Source organism: Urocampus carinirostris, chromosome 11, assembly GCF_059441175.1.
Source record: "Urocampus carinirostris isolate Australia breed hairy pipefish chromosome 11, RoL_Ucar_1.0, whole genome shotgun sequence".
In the NCBI taxonomy this organism is placed as follows: domain Eukaryota; kingdom Metazoa; phylum Chordata; class Actinopteri; order Syngnathiformes; family Syngnathidae; genus Urocampus; species Urocampus carinirostris.
This window is the reverse complement of record NC_142359.1, coordinates 17,407,642-17,429,620: the sequence shown is the minus strand read 5'-3', so window position 1 is coordinate 17,429,620 and position 21,979 is coordinate 17,407,642. Positions and strand designations below refer to the sequence as shown.

Below are 21,979 nucleotides of genomic sequence, written 5' to 3'. Positions count from 1 at the left end.
ACTTAAGGTTTGATGCAGACCTGCAGAGTCCGGCTACCCGTTGAAACTAATCCAAGGAAAAAAGTCTATGTTTCCAAAGGTAAGGGTGGGAAAGATATATATCCACTATTGTCTGCCGCGACAACAGGTCTCACTCACCTTTACCCCACTTCCCGTCAGCCCGCATTTGCTCCGCCGCTCTTTTTTAATTCGCAAAAAATATCAGAATAAGTGTCTCAAATAAATACATTACAAAAATATACAGGAGCAAATACATATTATACATCGGTTACACATATTTACAAAGAGAGACGGTACACCGACAGAGTTTTCAAAGCTTTAATTATAATATTATAACTTTCATCCCAAACCGTGCCTGTGAAGGGTAGCAAAACACTACTAGCAACACGCTCGCAACACAGTAAACAGCTCTATTAAAAAAACATACCGTACTTGTAGAAATCACGGTAAACCGTCCTCATCTTCCTCCTTATAACTGATGTCATCAAAGTCGTCTTCCCCAGTATGGGAAAGAGACTTTGTCATATAGACGTTGTCCCACGCTCCCTTGTTCAAAAACACGCTAGCAACACGCTCGCAAGGTGAAGTTTACGTGCAGTAGCTCTGTTTTTTTCTTTTTCGGACTGCTCGTTTGCTTTTAGCTGGAAAGCTACGTCATGTACCTTTCTTTTGGCAATTTGCATGATGAGGATATGTCTACGCTAATTTAATTTGTGCACAAGCTAAGAAGTTACAGTCTTCCTCGGCGCATATATTCCACCGGTCTAAATCTTACCTTTTGTACTCGAGCGCCGCTGGCGGCTGTTACAAAAGTTACATGAATTGGCCGCATCACTGAATAAGCCGCAGGGTTGAAGGGAAAAAAGTAGCGGCTTATAGTCCGGAATTTACGGTAAGTGCAACACCTTAATTCATGCCTGTTTGTGTAATCTACAGGCACACCTTAAACACCTATTTGGCTTATTATATAGTTTCACCTCATGTATTGCTGTGGTATCGGGTTTAAGACTCTCCATGGGAATTTACACAAAATTAAACACATCAACCAGCCGTCTTTTTATTCTGACACTTATGCAAATTCTTTCAACCCAATGTGGCTCGCGACTTAAAAAGTTTGCCCACGACTGTTTTAACACAAACATTGCTTATTCATTTTCAACAGCCCTGGTCGCTGATTGGCTCACTGAAGCTGTCAGACCGTCTGCGAACCTATGCTTGCAGCTAGGCAAGCTCTGCACTATCCGACATTATCCTGCCTTGTTTTTTCCTGCCTGATACCTGTTGCCGAACTCTTTTCTGGACTCTTTACCGCCCTTGCTCTCCCGTCCCGGCTACCGTCCAGCTTTCCCGCGGCCTACGACTATCCTCGCTCGACATGGAAGTGCCACTTCCGCATTCCTGCCATCAGCTACCCGTGTCCGACGATCATCGGATCGTGGAACCAAGCACTGCTCTCTTTCTCAATAAAACTGAGTAAAAACAAACGCTATGGGTCCGGTCTCCGTTTCTGGCTTGTGACACCTTATGTTAAGGTTTTTGAGTTTTTCCCTGCCCTCATGTAGGTTTTAGATCAGGGGATGGTGTCATAATAGTCTGTGGTTTGCAATAAGTTGTGGTCTGTGCAGCCCTTTGAGACTCCTTGTGATTAAGGGCTATAAAAATAAACATGACTTGACTATATTTTCAATGAAGTTTGTGAAAGTTTTTCTCATTTTCAAGATTTTAGGGTGCCTGCTAGTAAGTCCCAATTCCTTTGGACATAATCCAGCCTTGAATAGAACTTTAATCATATACATTGCACAAGGTTTGTACGTGTATTTATTATAATTGGAAATGCTTAAATTTTATTGTTGTGTTTTGAAAGATTTAAAAATGCTTGAATTCTGGGAGCTTAAAAAGTGATGGTTTCGCATTTTTTCTTCCCCTTGTAAATAACGGCCACTCACATTAGTTTGTACAGTATTGTCCTTTGAAGCACCCAAGAGGACATGTGCATGCTAAACCTTCATAGGGCAGTATGAAATGTATATTAGAGCAAGGATTACGTATCAATTATGGACATTTATAATGGCCCATTCAAATGATTAAGGTAGCGTTTCACAGTGCTAAATTGTAATGGGAAGAACTTCCTGCAACTGAAAATGTTCGGTACATTTTTACCCAACTCCTATATGCGGGGAGATTTGTCTCAAAAACAAATATATTAGCGATTTAAAATCGGATATATAAATCACAAATATGTGTGGCTCTGCAAAAAACATACATTTTTTTGTAATTTTACTGGAGAAATTACATTAAAAACTGCTTGAATGTGGCCATGAAAGGGTTCAAGAACTCGCAATCTATTATTAGTATTAAATGTGTGTTTTTGAAAAGTGTATATTTTGTTTAAAAAAAAATGGGGCGATGCTGCGTTTGGGTCTCGGGCAGTAGTTTGAATAGCCCTGCCTTAAATTGTATTAAGGAGTAATGTGAGTTTGTCAGGCTCATGCTCTTCACAAGTTAAAGGCTTATTGCCGCAATGTCAATTTGTGCCAATTGCCGCAGCTTTTAAGACCTTGCCACAATTTAAATCCACACTTACAAGCACTGCAGACTGAATTATTATCTTCACTTCAAGGTAAACACGGGTGAAAAAAGAATTTCCCAATTGTTTTGCTTTTTTTTTTAATGTATCCTCAGATTTCTTCCACCATATCAATGACTTATAGTCACTGCCTTTTATTTCCATATTGCAGAGCCTTCTCCGCATGTACGCAGTAATTGGATTTCCTCCTGCGCTGCGTCCGTATCCGCAATCCGATTGGATTGTGTCTCCATAAAAGAAATTGTGAAGGGAAAGGGACAGACGAAACGGAACAAAATGAGAAATAAAAGATATTGGCGTGGAGCAAAGCCAAAGCATAAATGTACTCATGTGTGTATTTATTCACACTCCAGCACATCTGCAGTTTATATTATAAATAGACCCAAGAGTCAGGAGAACGGGGCTTATATCATACATATACAGCAATCCCTTATTTTTTTTGCGGGGGTTGCGTTACAAAAATGTCCTGTGATAGTCAAAACCCACAAAGTAGAAACTTTTATTTATTTAATTATATATCTATTTATTCATTTTTTTTACTTATGTATTTATTTATTTACTAATTTAGGTATTTATGTATTTACGTATTTATACATGTATTTATTTATGTATTTATTTATTTATTCATCTGTTTGTTTGTTTGTTTATTAAATACTCAAGAACAAACCTAATTTATATGATCAAGTATTTGTTTCACAACTAGAAGTGCTGGACTTTATCAACTTTTTTTAGACAACTTCTGCTGTCAATTTATAATTTAGAAAATAATCTTCCTGTTTTATTGCAGAACTGTACTGATTAAGGACACAATCCACTTTAACGCGATACTTTGTTGCTATCATGTGGTAGTTATGGAAAACTGCATTTACCTTCCAGTTGGCAACCCAAAATGCGACATTGGACCCCAAAAAAAGCCATATCGGACCGAAAAGCTTTATACTTCTGGAGCTACAAAAATTAAAAGCCTTATGTATTAGAGAGGAAACACACACTGTATCTATCCATTTACATTTATCTATATTGGAAAAAGTTAAGAATGTGTTCTGTTTCATTCAGCAGAGACTTTATATTTTTCCATTATCAAACATTTCTGAAAAAGTGCCAGAGAGCCGCTAGTAGCACCAAAGACCAGCATGTGGCTCCAGTGGCTATATGAGGTTGAGAAGTTCCATTTTGTAGACGATAGAAAGCATCTTCCTCTCCCTTTTTGGCCCATCAATCATGGCCAAGTGCCTTTGTGGGTCCAAAGCTCTTTGTTCACATGACAGCTTTTAAACAAACTTAAAAATGAAAAAGATTTCCGCATAAATAAAGTCGGTTCGTCAAGCAGTTTTACGTACGTGTAAAGCTCAGACAGCAACATCATAGATGCTGAGGCAAACACAAGCAGAAAAGGGGGTGGGGCAACTGTCTGGCCAATCAGAATGCAGAAATCAAAATCCACAAAGTAGCCAAATTCTGATATAGCAAGGGGAACACTGTATATTAGTGAATACACATGAGCTTCTATGAAGTAGTCCATTATTGATAATATAATAAATGTCACAAGGCTCCATGGATTTCTCAAACGTGCAATATCGTGTAGTCGCCATTAAAACACTGTTTAAATGTTCACAAGTGCTGTCAATTCCTCTGAGGGGCTCTGTGAGTGACTGCGGCTGGATAATTAACATCCTCCTCCTTCATCCTCCCCCAGGAAGTGCCGGTACGCCGGTGGTGTTCAACGAGAACGGAGACGCACCGGGAAGATACGACATCTTCCAATACCAGATCACCAACAGGTCTACAGCGGAATACAGAGTCATCGGCTCCTGGACTAATAAACTGCACCTAAAGGTGAGATGGATGTGAATTTAACACCTAAGCCTTTAGTAATGGCCTTAAGGGATGTGTCTTTCGCAATCAAAATTAAATCTATATATTGGAAGTGAACGACAGAAGGCGACTTTCCACCAATAAAGAGCCGGTTCCCTTTCGAGATGCTTTTTTCTCTTGTAGTAGGTCATAATGCATTTCAGGGATCTTATGTGTATGACTTTGAATTTGTTGAATATGAAAAGGTTGAAATTGTTTCATATTTTATCTTTTTTTTTCACTTTAAGTATTTTCATGTATATATTCCCTGTGGGCGGCAGCTGGGTGGTTAGTGTGTAGACCCACAGTGCGGAGGTCCAGGGTTCAAGTCCAGCTACCGGGGCCTCTCTGCGTAGAGCTTGCATGTTCCCCCTGTGCCTGTGAGGGTTTCCTCCGGGCACTCCAGTGTCCCCCCACATGGGAAAAGCATGCAGGTTAATTGGCCGGTCCAGATTGTCCCTAGGCGTGAATGAGTATGTTGTCTCTCTCTGAGTGCCATGCGTCAGTTCATGGTGTTCCGCGGCCACTGCCCAAAGATAGCTGTGACCCTACTGAGGATAAGCGGCCCAGAAAAGGGATGGATGGATGTTCCCTGTGTTTTTAAGGGGTTAATGTTTTACATAACAAATGTTTATTCAAAAGTTTATTCTTGTATTCCATAGTTTATTTGTTGTTGCACTAAAATATTTTCTATTCAAACTTTGTGTGTGTTTTTCAGAGATTCTGAGTTGCTTTAAGTTAAAGTTGATTCGTGTCAAAAGTTTAAAGTGTAAATAAGTGAAAAGTTCACTGTAAAGAAAAAAATGCTATCATGATTTAGTTACATTTCTTTACACTTGCAAGAAGGCCTTGATGTTGCCAACTCAAAATCTGATCTGCTAAACCAACAGTTTCATCGTAACTTGTTATGTTTCAGGAAGCCCCACAGATATGCTGATCCTGGCTACAGTAATGGCTGAAATGTGATTGGACAAAATAGAATTACATCATATGAGTAAGATGTATTTTTTAGGCCAGCAAAGAAGAGCTTGCAGGCCTTGACGGCCCACTGCTGGATGAATACGTCAATCAGCAGAATGCAAGCTCGCTAAAGAACATCATGTTAGAAATTCACTCAGGACCTAAAGAAAATGGGGAAAAATGACAGATGAGACGACTAATGGGCAATAAATGCTTTCCACATGATGGATGCTTAGCCAAGTTTGAAATGGCATATGGTGTGTCTTCGTTGGGAAATTTGTCTGTTGTGCTAAAAAGTTGAGATTCAGAGCTTCTAATCTAAATGTTTACATGGAATGTTCAAAGATGTTCATTCATCCATCCATTTTTTGCACCGATTATCCTCAGTAGGGTCGTGGGGTGCTGTTGCCCATCCCAGTTATCTTTGTGTAGTGGGCAGGAGACACCCTGAACTGGTTGCCAGCCAGTTGCGGGGCACACAGAGACAACCACTAACTTATTCACACCTAGTGACAATTTTTGCGACCGGCGAATTAACCTAAAATGCATGTTTATGGAATGTGGGAGAGAACCAGAGTGCCCGAAAGAAACCCACGCTAACAAGGGAGAACTTGCAGACCCTGCACAGGAAGGCTGGTAGCTGGATTTGACCCCAGGACCTCAGAACTGTGCTCGGAATAAGCCAGGTCCTCATGATGATTAAACTCCAACTGTCCCGAGTGTAAAGGTCTCCCCCGAGTTGCAGCTCCAGATCATCCGTTAAGTGGGTAATGGATCTGGCGTTGGTGAGATACAGACTCTGCAATGGTAGCTTGTGAGAGTTGTTATCTAGCCTCTCCAAAGCACTAGGCAAGAACAGCAGCACTGCTATTGCCTTCTCTCCCGAAACCGCCTGAGTTGCTCCCTGAACCCAATAATAATCACAGAGCCCCCGCTGGTGATTACCATTTCTTGGCGCTCTTTTGACTTTCCTCAGTGTCCCATTTATTTGATGAATTTATTTGAAGAATGTGACAAGCAGCTAAAAGTTAGTTGTCGCCACGTTTCACAATTTGCCTTGGTGGCCTGTTTGACTAACAGCATACACTGTCCTATCACAGTCACGCACACAGGCAGTCATGCCCAACAAAACACACAACCTTGCCTTGATAGTATTTGCTTTCTTCTGCGGAACACAATGCATTATACGTTGATGTCAATGACAATAAAGACAATTCAATTCAAAATCGGTAAAGCAGTGAACCAGCGATAACTGGGGCACGAAGTTGCGAGGGGTTACTCAATTATTATTCAATTCCTTAATTCAATTAAGTACCAGCTGAATAAAAAGCATATTTTTTAGTAATACCGCATGTAGTAATGCAACCTGAAAGCTGCAAAACAAAAGTGAATTTATTTTGGGTTACGCTCATTGGCCTCAAATTGGAAAGTCAATGAATAAGGAATGAACGGGATAAGGGAAATGTCTCCTGTCAGAAGCGATCATGTGGAGCGAGATCTTTCAAAAAGTTTCCCAAGCACGCTCATTTGCACTCCCGCACTCGTGCTGACACATGAGGATGTGAAGTAATTATTTCGCCTGACAGTTATATTTGCATCTCCAGAGCAAACTGCCGGGGTGCGGATGAAAAACACTCTCAAATTCTCATTTTTACATTAACATTTGTAAATTCATTTTAAAGGTGCCATTTAGACACGCAGTTTTTATACATGATTCTAATTTTTCCCCTCCTGCAACTTGTAGATAACATAGTCCAAATCGGTAAAAAAAATACATAATGAGTACTTCCTTGCTGTATCACTATTTACTTTTCTCTTTGTCGATAGTTCGCTGATTTCTAATTGAATTGTCTTTATTGTCATTGATATTTAACATATCGTGTGTTGTCTTCTGCAGCAGACAGCAGACAGAAAATGCTAACACAGGGGCAGGTTGTGTCTGTGTGTTGGGTGGTCGCGACGTCAGTGTGCATGTTTGTTATAGCCTGGTGTAAGCTGTCAGTCAAACAGTTGTGCACAAGTGAATGGTTCCACCCAAAACCAACTGTGAAGCAAGGCTGCAGCTAGTAATTTAGCGGGTCGTTACATTTAAAAATACATTTACCAAATAAATCAGACTCTGAAGAAAGTCAAGAGAGCGCAAAGACATAATGGTCACCAGCTGTATCGGGTCCGAGAAAAGACTGAGGCACCTTCAAGTTTGAAGGCAATAATGGCGCCACAGTTTCGGCCTACTGAGGCTAAGCTACGTAAAAACTCTAACAAGCCACCTTTGCCGAGCCTGTATCTCAATAACGCTAGATTAATTACACATGACACAGATGACCTGTAGCTAAAACTCTTAAGAAACCGCTACATCAGGGCACTTTGTATTTTATCATTACTGAGACCTGCTTAATCTGAGGTTGCCCGATGCTAGCGCCAGCCACTTTCTACATTGATTTCTTACACTGAAAGAAGGAGCCTTCCAATTGTGTTATACTATTGTGAAATGAGAACTGCAATTCTATGCTCTGTTTTTATTTGTAGATTAATAAAAGTTTTTTTTACAATCATACATTTTATATGTTGCTCATATCCAATAAAAAAATAAATGTTTCTACTTTGCAGGTTTTAACTATTGTTGGGCTTTTTTTGGAACAAAAGGCTGTGAAAAACAAAGGATTACTGTACTGTATATGGTTACTCAACATTCCTTGTAGTATTAATAGTCCAAAAAGCCTGCAAAATTTCTTGGGACAGGCAGTGTGACAAATCGAGCGACACTTCCTATATTCAACCAGAATCTTTTTGTACCAGTTATAATCTCTTACATGATTGTTACATAAATGAATATTTCTGTGTTAGTATAAAGGAATCTTGTTCATCATTGTAATTAAACAGGCAATTGCAAAGAATGAAGAATCGTTCGTTGAGGTTCGTGGCAACATTTCCAGGTTGTTTACAAGGATAATGCTTGAATTACAAATATCCATGTTAAATTGACGTAATATTTAAATATATCACTGCTAATACTTAGTCATGTCTATATACTTTCTTCGATTGTAATGTCTTCATTTATTTAGTTGTAATCATGTAACTTCAGTCATGTATTATTTCTTATAACGATATTCATTTCAGTGGAATATACAATGAAAGACAGAAAATATTAATTTCAGTTCATGAAATGTTTAAACAAGCACATTATTGAGAAGATAATACTAAGTAAAGTCAAGTTTCTGTCCGTTTTAACTACATACATTTGATTTCCTCGTTAAGAGTTGACCGGCTTGATGAGACGGTCATGAGTACAATGGTACACCGTTCCACTGTATTTTTGACATGTAATACATTTTCAAACATGTAATAAATTCTTATGGACTGCTGCATTTGCCTAAGTATGATGGTAAAACATGTCAATCTTTACACAAGTAAATTGCCACAGCTATTGTCTGTAAACTCGTTTATCCCAAAATATAGTCTGCATTAAAACCTTCAAGGAATAGTTTCCATCTGTTTTCAGCCTGTTTTGAAAACCTGCCTTTTTATCTGGAACCAATGAACATGCTGAGGAAAAAACATGCCAGAATGCATAGAACAGAGTTACTGAATCAACCCATTTCGAGAGTTCCAGACATTTTAATTGTTAAGTTGCCTTTTCTGGCCCTTTCCGTCGCAGGTTGAGGCCATGCGCTGGAAGACCAGTGACCCGTCGCTGCCGGCATCTGTTTGCAGCCTCCCGTGCCACGCCGGGGAGAGGAAGAAAGTGGTGAAGGGAGTCCCCTGTTGTTGGCACTGCGAACGTTGCGAAGGCTACCACTACCAGGTACCCGGGCAAGAAAATGAACAATCTTTACAGGACATTTTCAGCATTTCTGTCTTTGATTGAAGGTCAACCAACAATACATAAGCAGGCTACAAACCCATGGTTTTGTTGGGAAGGAGTCAAAGGCTGAAGAAAATATCAAGCATAACAGCAGCTGGGAGGGTGGTTGTCAGCAGGGACAATCGATACTCATTTTGCTGACACAAATAGCACCAAGCAGATCAATAATGCGCTGACTCATTGACTGTAGATTTGGGACATGAACAGTGGATTCAGGTATGGCGCCATTGCAAAACACAATAAAGTAGATTGAGAAAAACAACTTGCCACATGTGCCTCGAGTTACTCCATAGGCCCAGATAATGGCTTTTGCCGCGTTGTTACAGCCTGTACATGGAAGATGAAATAAAGATTTACACTTTCATCCTACCTGCTGTTGTGATGACTGCTGAACCATTTGAAATGTCTGTTGATGTGAATATGTTGAATGACATCAGGGTACAGACAGTCAAAAGTGTCGAACGGAAACATAAAGACTGGCGGCTGCCAAAGCTGCTTTGATAAGCTATAGTATAATGGCTATACGATACATGTTGCATTTTACAAAACATAATGAAGCTTCAACTAAAAGCATTATAAGTCTCCTTTTTTTCAGATGGATTTGCTGTATTGTAAATTCTATACCTCAAAAGACAGAACAACCTCGATGCATTTGTTTTATTTATTTATTTTTATTTTTTCAAATTTCACAGATAGCAACAGGAAGACTCACTAGATTTACAAATGATTATGGGGTAAATTAAAATGACATATTTAACCATCCATTATCATATGTTTATTGGATTGCAGAGGCAGCAGGGAACCCCAGACCTTTCTGTCCCCTGATACTTCGTCCAGCTCATGTAACAGGATTCAGGAGTTTTTCCCAGGAAGGCTGAGAGATGGTCTCTGGGTTGTCCCAAGGCACTTTAGTTGCAGGAATATGTCCGAGACACCTCCCCAGAAGGCATACATATCATAATCCCTAGCCTTCTCAGCTGGCTCCTCTAAATACGAAAGGGCAGCAGCTCAACTTTGAGTCCCTCCCGAGTAACCAAGCGTCTCAACCTATCTCTGTGCATCGAAAACTCATTGCGACCGCTTGTATCTGGGATTTTGTTTCGCTTGTGATCACAAAGATGGGTAGAAACAAAGCTTGTCAATTAGTTTAAATCAAAAGCTTCAACTTTCGCTTCAGTTCCAAGTTGACCAAGATGGAGCGGTACAGAGTCCACGTGACAGAAGACTGCATCAATCTACCAGTTGATCCACTGTTCCATTCCGCCATTAATTCCTCCACTTGGAGCATGATCCTTTCCCTGATCCAGAGAGCTGATGCCACCCTTTTATGGCTGAGATATTAAGGTGCTAATTTTGATACCAACCTCTTAAGCTGCATACTGTTCCAGTGAGATTTAGAGATGAACAGCAACGTATCTGCAAAAAGTAGAGATACTATACCGAGTCCACAAAATCAGATCTCATCTAGAATTTATATTAAAAATTGTTATGAGCAGAATCTGTGACAACGAAGCCTCGATTGAGTCCAACGTTCTGTAAGCTAGTCTGTTTACTTTTGGAAGTATGGACCGAACATCCCTTCTTCCAAATGAAATGAAATGATCTGCATTTATATAGCGCTTTTCAAGTCGATGACTTCCCAAAGCGCTTTACAATGTGCTCCACATTTCCCAATAGCGGCCTTGTATTGCAGCCATGTTAGACGCTAGCCTGCTTATTGGGGGTATTAGGGGTTCAGTGTCTTACCAAAGGACACTTCGACATTAACACGGACAAGCCGGGATTCGAACTGGCATCCCTTGATCCCAAGACAAGCGCTCTACCTCCTGAGCTACTGCCGCCCCCAAATACACAAGACTGGGTGGTCCGAAGGCCAAAAGTAAATAAACTGTTCCAATCCACTATAGACAATCAGTATTGACAATATAGAGATATGTAAGTACCGTGTGTACATGTCGTCACGTCACACTAGGAGTGACGTGTTGTTGCAGACAAATTTGGCCTTTGCAGAACCCAGCCTTGGATATTTTGACACAGGCACAGTGGCATGCTGATAGTAGTTTTAATTTTGGGAAATGAGGGGCCAAGTGAAAAAAATAGAGGCAGTGAATATCATTTGCAAATCAGTCTCAACCTAATTGCCCAGATTAATTTGTGACGCTATTGTGAGCAGCACAACAGCTCTGTTAGAGGATCCAAGCCACATGGTGCTCAAAGCCAGAGCATTCAACATCCAATTTGATTAGCTCCATTGCGACTAATCATTTTTTTCCTATCTTATAATCAATTATACTTCAAACAATAGGTAAATCTGTTGTTGAAAGTCTCTGTTTCAAAAACAGTAGTGAGTGAATTTGGCAAATGGTCTAAGGTCTGGGGTTCTCAAATATCCTGTTTGTGGCATTTGGCTCCTTTGACAACCTCGCCGTTTTACTGGATTGATCATGAAATATCACTGTTTATTGTATGAGTCCTAAGTACAAACTTGACACAAGTCTCTGTGCTCATGCAGGCGTCAGAATTCATGTGCGAGCTGTGTCCGTACGAAATGCGACCGGACGGCAACCGCACGGGCTGTGTGCCCATCCCCATCATCAAGCTGGAATGGCATTCGCCGTGGGCCGTGGTCCCTGTCTTCCTCTCCATGCTGGGCATCATTGCCACATCCTTCGTCATTGTCACCTTTGTGCGCTACAACGACACCCCCATTGTGCGGGCGTCAGGTCGCGAGATGAGCTACGTGCTGCTGACAGGAATCTTCCTGTGCTACGCTATCACCTTCCTGATGATCGCCACACCCGACGTAGGGGTTTGTTCTTTCCGCAGGATCTTCCTAGGCTTGGGCATGTGCTTCAGCTATGCCGCGCTCCTCACCAAGACCAACCGGATCCACCGCATCTTTGAGCAAGGCAAGAAGTCTGTAACGGCCCCCAGGTGAGAATCACCGCTTGTGTGTTGTTGTCAAAGCACTCGGGCGACTGTAATTTATCCTTTGCATGTGCTTAAACATGCTTTGGTCAAAAGAGGCCAATGCCGCTTTTTGCAGGACTCGCCAGCATTATTTGTTGGGTTTTGGTCATACATTATCTTTTAAGGATGAACTCGTGCTCACCGGGTTATGCCGGGAGACAGTCATGGTGTCTGGTGTCGACTTAAAAACTATTTTGGATTTATAAGTTCAAGTTGTGAACCGTCAGTCTGCTTGCCAGGGATTAAATTCACTTGACCGTTGCCCAAGCAAATGATACCTTGGTTCCAGTTTAGCGCACAAAATAATACTTGAGTATGAACCATTCCAAAACTTGGGTCACAAAATATCATTTCAAACCATTGCCCCACTTCAAGGATAAGATGAGGAGGATCTCGAAGAATCCTTGTCAGACTGTATAAAATGTGTTTTCATTATGTAGTTTCCATTAGTCTTTTGCTCATTTGTTCTAGGTTCATCTCCCCGGCCTCCCAGCTGGTCATCACCTTCTCTCTAATCTCCATCCAGCTGCTGGGTGTGTTTGTGTGGTTCGCCGTGGACCCGCCGCACACAGTGGTGGACTACGGCGAGCAACGCACCCAGGATCCTAAGGCGGCACGCGGGGTCCTCAAGTGCGACATCTCGGACCTGTCCCTCATCTGCTCCTTGGGTTATTCCATCCTGTTGATGGTCACTTGCACAGTGTATGCCATCAAGACGCGCGGCGTGCCTGAGACATTCAATGAGGCCAAACCCATCGGCTTCACCATGTACACCACATGTATCATCTGGCTGGCCTTCATACCCATCTTCTTTGGAACTTCTCAGTCTGCAGAGAGGGTGAGTGATCAAGTCAAATCAAGTTTATTTTAAATCACATGGCCTGTTGCTTCGCTAGATCATTGACATCACTTGGTGTTACTAAAAACAGAGGTGTGCAAATTACAGCCCACATGGGCCTGCATCAGGTTCTTTTCATCTGGCCCTGCAAACTGAAATGTTAAAAACACAATGATAGTATGTATGACATGGTTAAGAAAAAGTACGACTCATGCGCACGTGTTTATTTGGTGTTGTAATCCATTTCATATTTTTGAATACATACTACAAAATGTTGTGCTTCAAAAAGGAACATAATATATGACTTTTTTTCTGGGCTAATTTGATTAAATAGTTTATTTATAGAAAAAATATATATAAAGTGATTATAAATCTGTGCATGTTTGTGTATTCTTAAATGCATATATTTGCTATTCTAAATTTCTAATTCTATTTAAATTCTAAGTATTTTTTGCCTGAATGGAATGTGGAAAAATGTAAAAAAAACATTGTTTTAAAATGTCTAAAAAAAACTAAGATTACATAATACACTACAAGCAGAATGGCCCGGGCCGATAGAAAATTGGATTCGGCTGCTTGGATTGGTTGGTGGTCGGGAGATGCACCACCAAAACTGGCCGCTAGACGGCATGAGAGACCCCACAAAAGCAGACCACACTTAGGCAGATGTTTATCCATTTTGTTTGTATTTATTGGGGTGCTGTGACACAAAAACTAGCTAAAAACCCTAGTATAACTCGGTCCAGCCATTTCAGAGCCTATAGGTCACATACAAACACACACACACACACAGACAAACACACACAAGAACACACACACATTGGGATTTATAAAGTGGTTTAGATAGATTTAGATCTTACACATAATATGTTATTGTTTTCCCTTATGTATTGCCGAGGTATCAGAATTCGAGACTGTATCCTTATTTGAAAAAAAATTATATATATATATATATATATATATATATATATATATATATATATATATATATATATATATATATATATATATATATATATATATATATATATATATATATATATATATATATATATATATATATATATTCATTATGGCTGGGAAAAATGTCGCATTAACGATTTGTGATGTAATTTTCACTTTAACGCGTGAACATATATTTACGTAACGATTAAAATTCCGCCCTGGGCACCCGAGTGTCAAACCGCGCTGCTCCAGCAAACGAACAAGAGTCATTTTGGTTTCCTTAGGCTAATGTGGTGTAGCATGCTAGCGATGGAAAAGAGTAAAGAAACACTTTAAAACATTGCCCGATGGGAATATTGACAAGGCGAAAGTGATATGTATGCTTTGCAAAGCTGAATTTAATTACCATCAGAAACCTTCTTCCCTGATGTATCACTTGAAAGCTAAGTGGTACAGTCAGACAGCGGACCTCGACAAACAATTTTGGATCAGTTTGGTGCAAGAGATGGGTGTTCTACAATGTTGACATAAGGAACTTGACTATTTTGTTTATGGAAGATTTGTCTTTGACACCACAAGCTTCATGCACTTTTCCTTTACGTGGTATGCATTTTTTGTTGAAATATTTACGGTTAGAGGGTAATAGGTCCTAATACTTTTGTGGCTGCTTTTCTAAGAATGTCGGGTTATTGTTAATGTTGCACTTACAAGCTTCCCGTGGGTCCGGCTGAAGTTTCCGCAGCACTTTATTGCATTGTAAAATCACCTTCTTTACAGTTATGGATTTCTAATCATCACTGTTGAGGAACGGCTGCGTTCAGTCCCTCGCTGTGACATAATTTGAGGATCACGTTCGCAACTTGGTCAGCTCCGGCTGCCAAATACACTCGTATGTTAGGTCTTACTCACTGAATCCCACTGTGTTTGAATTTGCCCTTTCAGGGGATCAAGGCCTCAGCAAACAGAATGTGTTTTAAAATGGAAAAACTGCTAAAGGGAACTCGTCCGACATGAGGACCCGCTGTTCCACTGTAATGACAAGCTGCAATCCAATTGGAGAAAAAAAATTCAAATCTCAAATGTGTCCAATGAAAGTATTTTAAAGTTTAAAGCAGAGATCTCTGCTTTAAACTGAGTATGTAGAGTTAGTTAGTAGAGTTAACATACATAATGACCAGCAAACCCAAAACAGTACATTGTATACTCACATGTATGCGATCCACTGTACCTAAACATTGAGAATTATTTAACTGATTTTTTTAAACATTTAATTTTCAGCAGCGCTTTAATGGCAGATACTTTAACAATATTTTTGTATTCCTCAATCGTTTCCGTCCTCGACATAATTGCTGTTGTGACAGTTTTACACTTTTCCTTCTCCTTATTACTAACTTTTTGGGGACCCATTATTATTGGCAGAAAAAAGAAATAAAACCAAGAAAATCACAAGAAAAAGAGATGTCGCCCCTCTCAAATGCCCCGGTTGGATGAATAGGTAGAAGAGATCAAACAGGGAATTATCGTTATCTAACTTTAAGGAGTGTAATCGACCCCCCATTTTTTCTTCTTATTCACCTGAGGTCAAGATATAAACTCTGCGGGTGACCAAGCCTTTTCTGTTGCTGCCTCAAGGCTCTGGAATCAGCTTCAAGTCGAGTTGTGTCTTATTTTTGATCTGGACCTCTTTAAGTCCAGGCAAGAAACGCACTTCTTCAGGATTGCTTTTAATACTCAGTAGTTCGAAGACACTTAGTTTGTTTTATCTTGTTTGGTACTGTTGTATGTGTTTTTTTTTTTTTTACTGTCTTTGATGGTTTTTTTGTATTTTTAGGTTTTGTTTGTTTTTTTACTTATTGTTTCTCTGTTATTACTGTTAAGCACTTTGGTACGCTGAAAGGATTTTTTTCAAGGGCTGTATAAATAAAGTACAATTACACGTACATTTTTTGCCAAGGAAAAAGCCCACAACCCGCTGATAACAAATCCGCGACCCTCTTTTGTTCTCCGACCCACCAGTTAAAAAACACTGGTGTAACGGACAGAGCTTCGTACCAAAAATGTAAACCATCTGCCCCATTTTGTTTTCTTCTGCTCCGAAAAGAGTATTTTTTAGTCAAGCAAAGCTTCTTGTCTACTCTAACACGCCCACAGAGGATTAGCCTGTGGGCGAGATGTTTTCCTACTTTCGAGTGTCAATTACACCTTTATTTATTTATATTTATCATTATTAATCCTACCCTTTTCCATGCACCTCTGCCCCCTTTTTCTTGAGAGGCTGACACTGCCAATGCTTTCGAAGAGCTTTCGGATGGGGTTGCAAGTTCTTGGAAGTAGTTGAAGAGATTGTTGCACCCCATCCATTTAAAGGGTAGATGAAATTTAATATTCCATCCCGTCAAATTGTTAGTCCTGTCAATATGTTTAAGTATGTGAGACTCTGAGAACGGAAAACCAATCTCGTAACTGTTTATAAATGTGAACAACCAGCATGTGCATCCTTTATTATGTTACCAACTTGAGCTTGAATTAAGATTAGCGCTTCAATGTGCAAACCTGCATTTCGTAAGGGTGGTTGGATCGATCCAAATATCGATATAATTTATAATATGCAAGTACTTTGATCGGCTCAATACTTCTGTCCTTGGAATACTTCACCCCTCCATCAATTTCCTCCAAACACCGTTTTTGCTTTCCTTCTCTCTCACCCAGCGCCCTCAGCCACATGTTTATGCCTGTATGCGTGACTGTCAGACAAAGTTTTAGCACATCTCCCTACCTGGCCTGCTGCTGCTTCTTGCCTGCCATGCGGAGGAGAGGGCTAAATTAACGTGTGTGACACTTATCAGAAAAGAAATATGACAGAGGTAAACAAACGGGAAGCACAGACTTCTTTTTTTTCCAACAGCAGCAAAGGACAATGCCAGGTTTGGTTTGTATGGTAAAGTGCTACTGTGTAAAATGGACATAAACACATGAAAAAAATTGACAATAGAGAAAGAAACATATTACTGTTCCTGAACAAAAACAAAACGGTAAATCGGTGACAAAGCCGAATTGACTTGTTCGGTGCATTGCGAATAGTTGGGTTTGACTTGCGTTTGCTCTGTGACGGTTGTCGTAGTAGAAGTATTTTATTTTTTATACTCTTGAAGGTTTTTATATTGTATTGTTTACACTTTTTTTTTTTTACCTTCCGGCTATTTTCAAAATATCGTGCAACGGGAGGTAGAGTTGACTTGTCAATGTTCCTAAGCAGTAATAGTAATATTTCTTCTATTTTTTTTTACTGTTAAAGGTCGTGTTTGCAACTTGTAATTTTGCTACTCTTTGCCGCCATTTGCAGCCCCAGTCAGCTCATTCCTCAAGTACCAATATTATCTGCTTTTTTCCATATTTTGGGGCTTTTGTTTGGCGTTTGGACAGTATTTGAAACAGTATTTCTTACTTTACCATTTTTAGGCTACACTGACAAAAAAAAAAACGGGAACGAGCATTTTCTGCTTCTTAATGGTTCTTAATGTGTTGCAAATCCCGGAACAGATAAAAGCAGATAGCACGTTGGGAAAAATATATAAAGGTTCTTTGAACTCGGTAGGGCACACAAACTTTCAGCTTTTTAAAGACACTTCAAATGACACACTCCACCTTTAAAGTTCAAATATTAGTTATTTATTAAGAGTTTAACATTTTTAGAGCCTAAAATATTAATGCTGTGTTTATCGTAAATACCAAATAACTCAAGGGGAGGGTTCCATTTTTAAACGATCATGACATTTCCAAGCAAAAAGTATCGGTATCTGATTAGTACCGATCGATACTACCATGCATTTATTTAGATCGGATGAATACTAAAATTCTCATAATCGCCCACCACAGCCATCTCAAGCCAATCAGATACCACCGTCCTCATAAATATTCGTCAAAGGGTCCTTTTCTGCTGATCCAAACTCTATTTTTCGTCAATGAGCCTGTGACCTTGTAAATATTTCACTGCGCGTTTGTCATTTGGACCAGTGGGCGGCAACCTATTCTGCACCACGGACCGGTTTAATGTCATAACATAAATAATATTAACAATACATGTAACGATGATAATAATTGTAAAATGATTACAAGCCCAAATCTAAAAAAAATAAATAAACCACTAGGGATCTAGAATGTAGATGATAAAATGAATAAATGAATGAATTAATCTTTATTTCGAACATGAGATAACAAAAATAAAACAAAACAAGTCAAAAAATAATATAAACGTAAATGTATTTCCGAAAAGGAATAGAAAGAAGCATATGCTGAATTGATGCTACCCCACTTCCTCAACAATTCTGTCTTTTAGCTAAATATCCTGTGGAATAACATATAACAAACACTTCAAGAATATACATATTTACATAAGTTTTGTAGATGAACATTACTTCGTCATCATCATCATTATCATTGTTGGCTCCATCCATTCTCAGTGTACTATATGAGTATCTATGATCATAACAAAAATTCTCATTGGTGCTCATGGTGACAACTGACTGCTATATGGTGTGCTATGCGGTGTGTGTATCTTTGGAACTGCTGCCTTAGGGGGTCCACCTTCAGGCAGCAGGACCAACATTCTTGAGTGTCCTGATCTTTGCATTAAAAAGACAAGATACGGGAGCTTGAGCCAGATACCTCCAGCATCAAAAGTCCCACTTGTCTGCCCTAACTCAGAAATGTGAAGGGAATGTCTGTTTTGTGTACCTATTAAAAGTGATCTTTATGTCAAGTCAAGTCATTTTTATTTGTGTAGCCCTTAATCACAAAGAGTCTCAAAGGGCTTCACAGGTTATTACACAGACTATTTTTTCAGACTATTATTACACCATCCCCTGATCAAGAACCAACAAGAGGGCAAGGAAAAACTCAAAAACCGCAAATAATACAGAGATATTATCCACGAAAAGTATAGGTTATTCATATGCTATAGAGTAGAAGTGTGTTTTATGCTTAGATTAAACATTTCCACTGAAGTTGCAGATCGGATCTCAGGGGGAAGAGCATTCCACAGCACCGGAGCCCAGATGGAGAACGCTCTCGAACCAGCGGAACACTTCTTGGCTCTTGGGATCACCAGAAGACCGGCGCTCTCAGATTGAAGGCTTCGGACCGGAACATAGGGGGAAATCAGATCTGAAAGATATGAGGGTGCAAGTCCATGTATGATTTTGTATAATAATAAGAGAACTTTGAAATCAAATCTTCGGCTAACAGGGAACCAATGCAGGTTAGCCAAAATCAGCGTGATGTGATTGGACTTTTTTGTCCTAGTTAAAAGCCTCGCTGCGGCATTTTGTACCAATGTGATTGTATCTCCATTTATTTAGTTTTTGTTTAGTTTTCACCAACATATTTATTCACCTCATTAATTTGTTTATAAATATACATCTAGATTGTAATGGATTTGTATAATTTAATGGTGACATAAAATATTAACTTATAATAACAATGGCAATAAGAATAGTCATATACAGTAGTTGTTGACAATAATAATAACAGTAACATCAAAAATAATAGTCTCATTAATAGTTATAATAGCTTAATTATTAGCTTGACCCATTCATTGACTGTATAAGGCTGCTCACTAACATTATTTGGATACTAATAATAGTAATATTGATAACAATAATAATAATAATAATAAATAACAATAACAGCCACATAAGTTATTATAAAAATAATCATCATCACAATGGTTATAATACCAGATTAGTTTTACCTATCAACTCTTTCATGCAATTTATCACTAAATATCATTCAGACACCAGTAATAAAGACAATAATAACAATAGCGATAATAACAGTTAAAAACAGTTATGATCACAATAATTATACTATTATTAATAACAATGATAACAAGGGCTATTTATTGTTTGAACCACCCTTTTTTTCTATAACACAGATTCCCCCTGACTTAAGTACATTCGATTTACGGATTCCGGCAGATAAGATCATTTTATTCAGGATGTCGAAAAATACCCGGACATTGCTGTAAGTTAGATTTTGTATTGTGTGTACGTTTTTCCGAAGAGAGGACAGTACTGTAGTGCTTCTTCCCGCCGCGTGATATCCAGCTCCTACTTCTTTGTCCGAGTATAATTATAAGAACGTGTACTGTATCGCTAGCGTGCTAAGAATTTTGACGTTTTTATTATTTAATATCTCGTGCATCCAATCAATATGCTTGGTGTAAAGTGTAAGGAAGAGGTGAGTCATTGCTTTTGGAATAAAGCTTGATGCGTTTGAGAAAATGGTCGGAACGCCTTTTTTCGGACCCTTTTTAAACCTCACTTTATTTATCTTTATAGAGCATCTTATTTCATTAAATGTTTATTTTTTAGTACAAAATAATAACAGTTTACTTATACAAGCCTTAAACGTACTTATATAAACCGTAAATATGCAAAATATAGCACTGAGGCAACTTACGAACAAGTTCAACTTACCAACGATTGCCCGGAACCTAACTCGTTTGTAGGTTGGGCAGCATCTGTAGTTCTAATCCTTTACTATCATTCAGACCTAATTTTCGTCCTCTCGGTTCTTTGACAATATTGATTACAGTAGAACCTCGGTTCTCGACCATAATCCGTTCCAGAACCCTGTTCGAAAACCGATTTGGTCGATCACCGAAAATTGTTTTTGTCATTAAAAGTAATGTAAAATCATTTTAATCCGTTCCAAATCCTTGAAGGCTTACCATGAACGTAAACATGAAGCTAACCCAGGGTAATCGTACGTTCGCGTCAGCCTAATCTTCCGTACGAAAGATTACGCTGACATGAACGTGTAAAATAAAAAAATCAGGTCGTTTACACGTCATTTAGCTCCGGGGTCTCCACAACAAGTGGTGAGCGGTTAAAGGATAAAGAAAAGATTTATGAATAGGATTTCTTACCTTTGTGGTGGTCTGCAGAAGCCATGCTCTATTCCCTCGAAAGAAGGGAAACTCGCACATCTTCTTCATATTTTGCTATTATTTCTTTCTTAAATGCAATAGTTGTACGCACTACTCTTCTTTTTTCACCTGCAGCAACTTTGCTGCTTGCACCGACCTTCTTCTGAGGCATAATTAGGGGTTAAAACACTCCGTTCACCGATATTAAAAACAAAAGCAAAAAGAGTGCGTGGTCATGTGACAACAGTTCTTTACGGGGGTGGGGGCAATCTACACCCGTACGCCGCTCAGCATCGCCCCTATTGTACCGGGGTTCGAACTCCGATTTTTTTGAACGAAAAGCGTAGCAAGAATTTCTCGAAATTTTTGGTCGAGAACCGATTTGTTCGAACTGAGAGGCGTTCGAAAACCGAGGTTCCATTGTATCTGTATCTGGATTCGAACAGTTGAATAATTGGACATTTTTTTACAAAATAAATGGACAAGATCAGCATTAAAATTGTGGTATTTTCTCTATGGTGATAATAATGAATGCAGTGTAATTATGTGAGAATGTATTAGTTGTGTCCTTATATTGTCACCCCTAGAGCAAAGCATCACATGAGCAACATTGTTCCTACCAATGCAACGTGGTCTCGTTGCTGTGGTAATGTTTAAACATACCTTCGAAATAAGACACAACACAAAAACAAAAGTGTATGAAAATGCATCTTGAGGTCATGGGAGGCAAAGATACACGAAATGTGCTAATTAGGTCCTGCTTGCTACGTAATTTCGTTCTGGTGCTATCACTGCAGAAAACCCAGCATCACACAGATACATTGTCAGAAATGGAAACAGGGTTTTCAGGGCTGTTGATGGGATATCAGGCTATTCTGCCATGACTTTCATCCAGAACAAAAGCAGACTTGATGTCTCGGACAAATGTTTAAAGATAAGCCAAATGTGCTACTTAGGTCCAGCCTGTTCCGTATTCTTGTTTTGGTGCCGTCACTGCAGAAAACCCAATTACACTCAGATGCGATGTCAGAA

General features: G+C 39.3%; 1 protein-coding gene across 2 annotated transcripts in view; it reads left to right on the top strand.

Moving 5' to 3' along the window:
* Positions 1-21,979, top strand: part of grm8a (glutamate receptor, metabotropic 8a) — a 364,026-nt gene that overhangs the window by 319,750 nt on the left and 22,297 nt on the right. For both annotated transcript variants that reach the window (XM_088348707.1, XM_088348708.1), the window contains exons 9-12: positions 4,284-4,423; positions 9,060-9,206; positions 11,779-12,200; positions 12,708-13,074. In XM_088348707.1, the coding sequence (XP_088204833.1) occupies positions 4,284-4,423; positions 9,060-9,206; positions 11,779-12,200; positions 12,708-13,074 (1,076 nt within the window). The remainder of the gene's footprint in view (positions 1-4,283; positions 4,424-9,059; positions 9,207-11,778; positions 12,201-12,707; positions 13,075-21,979) is intronic.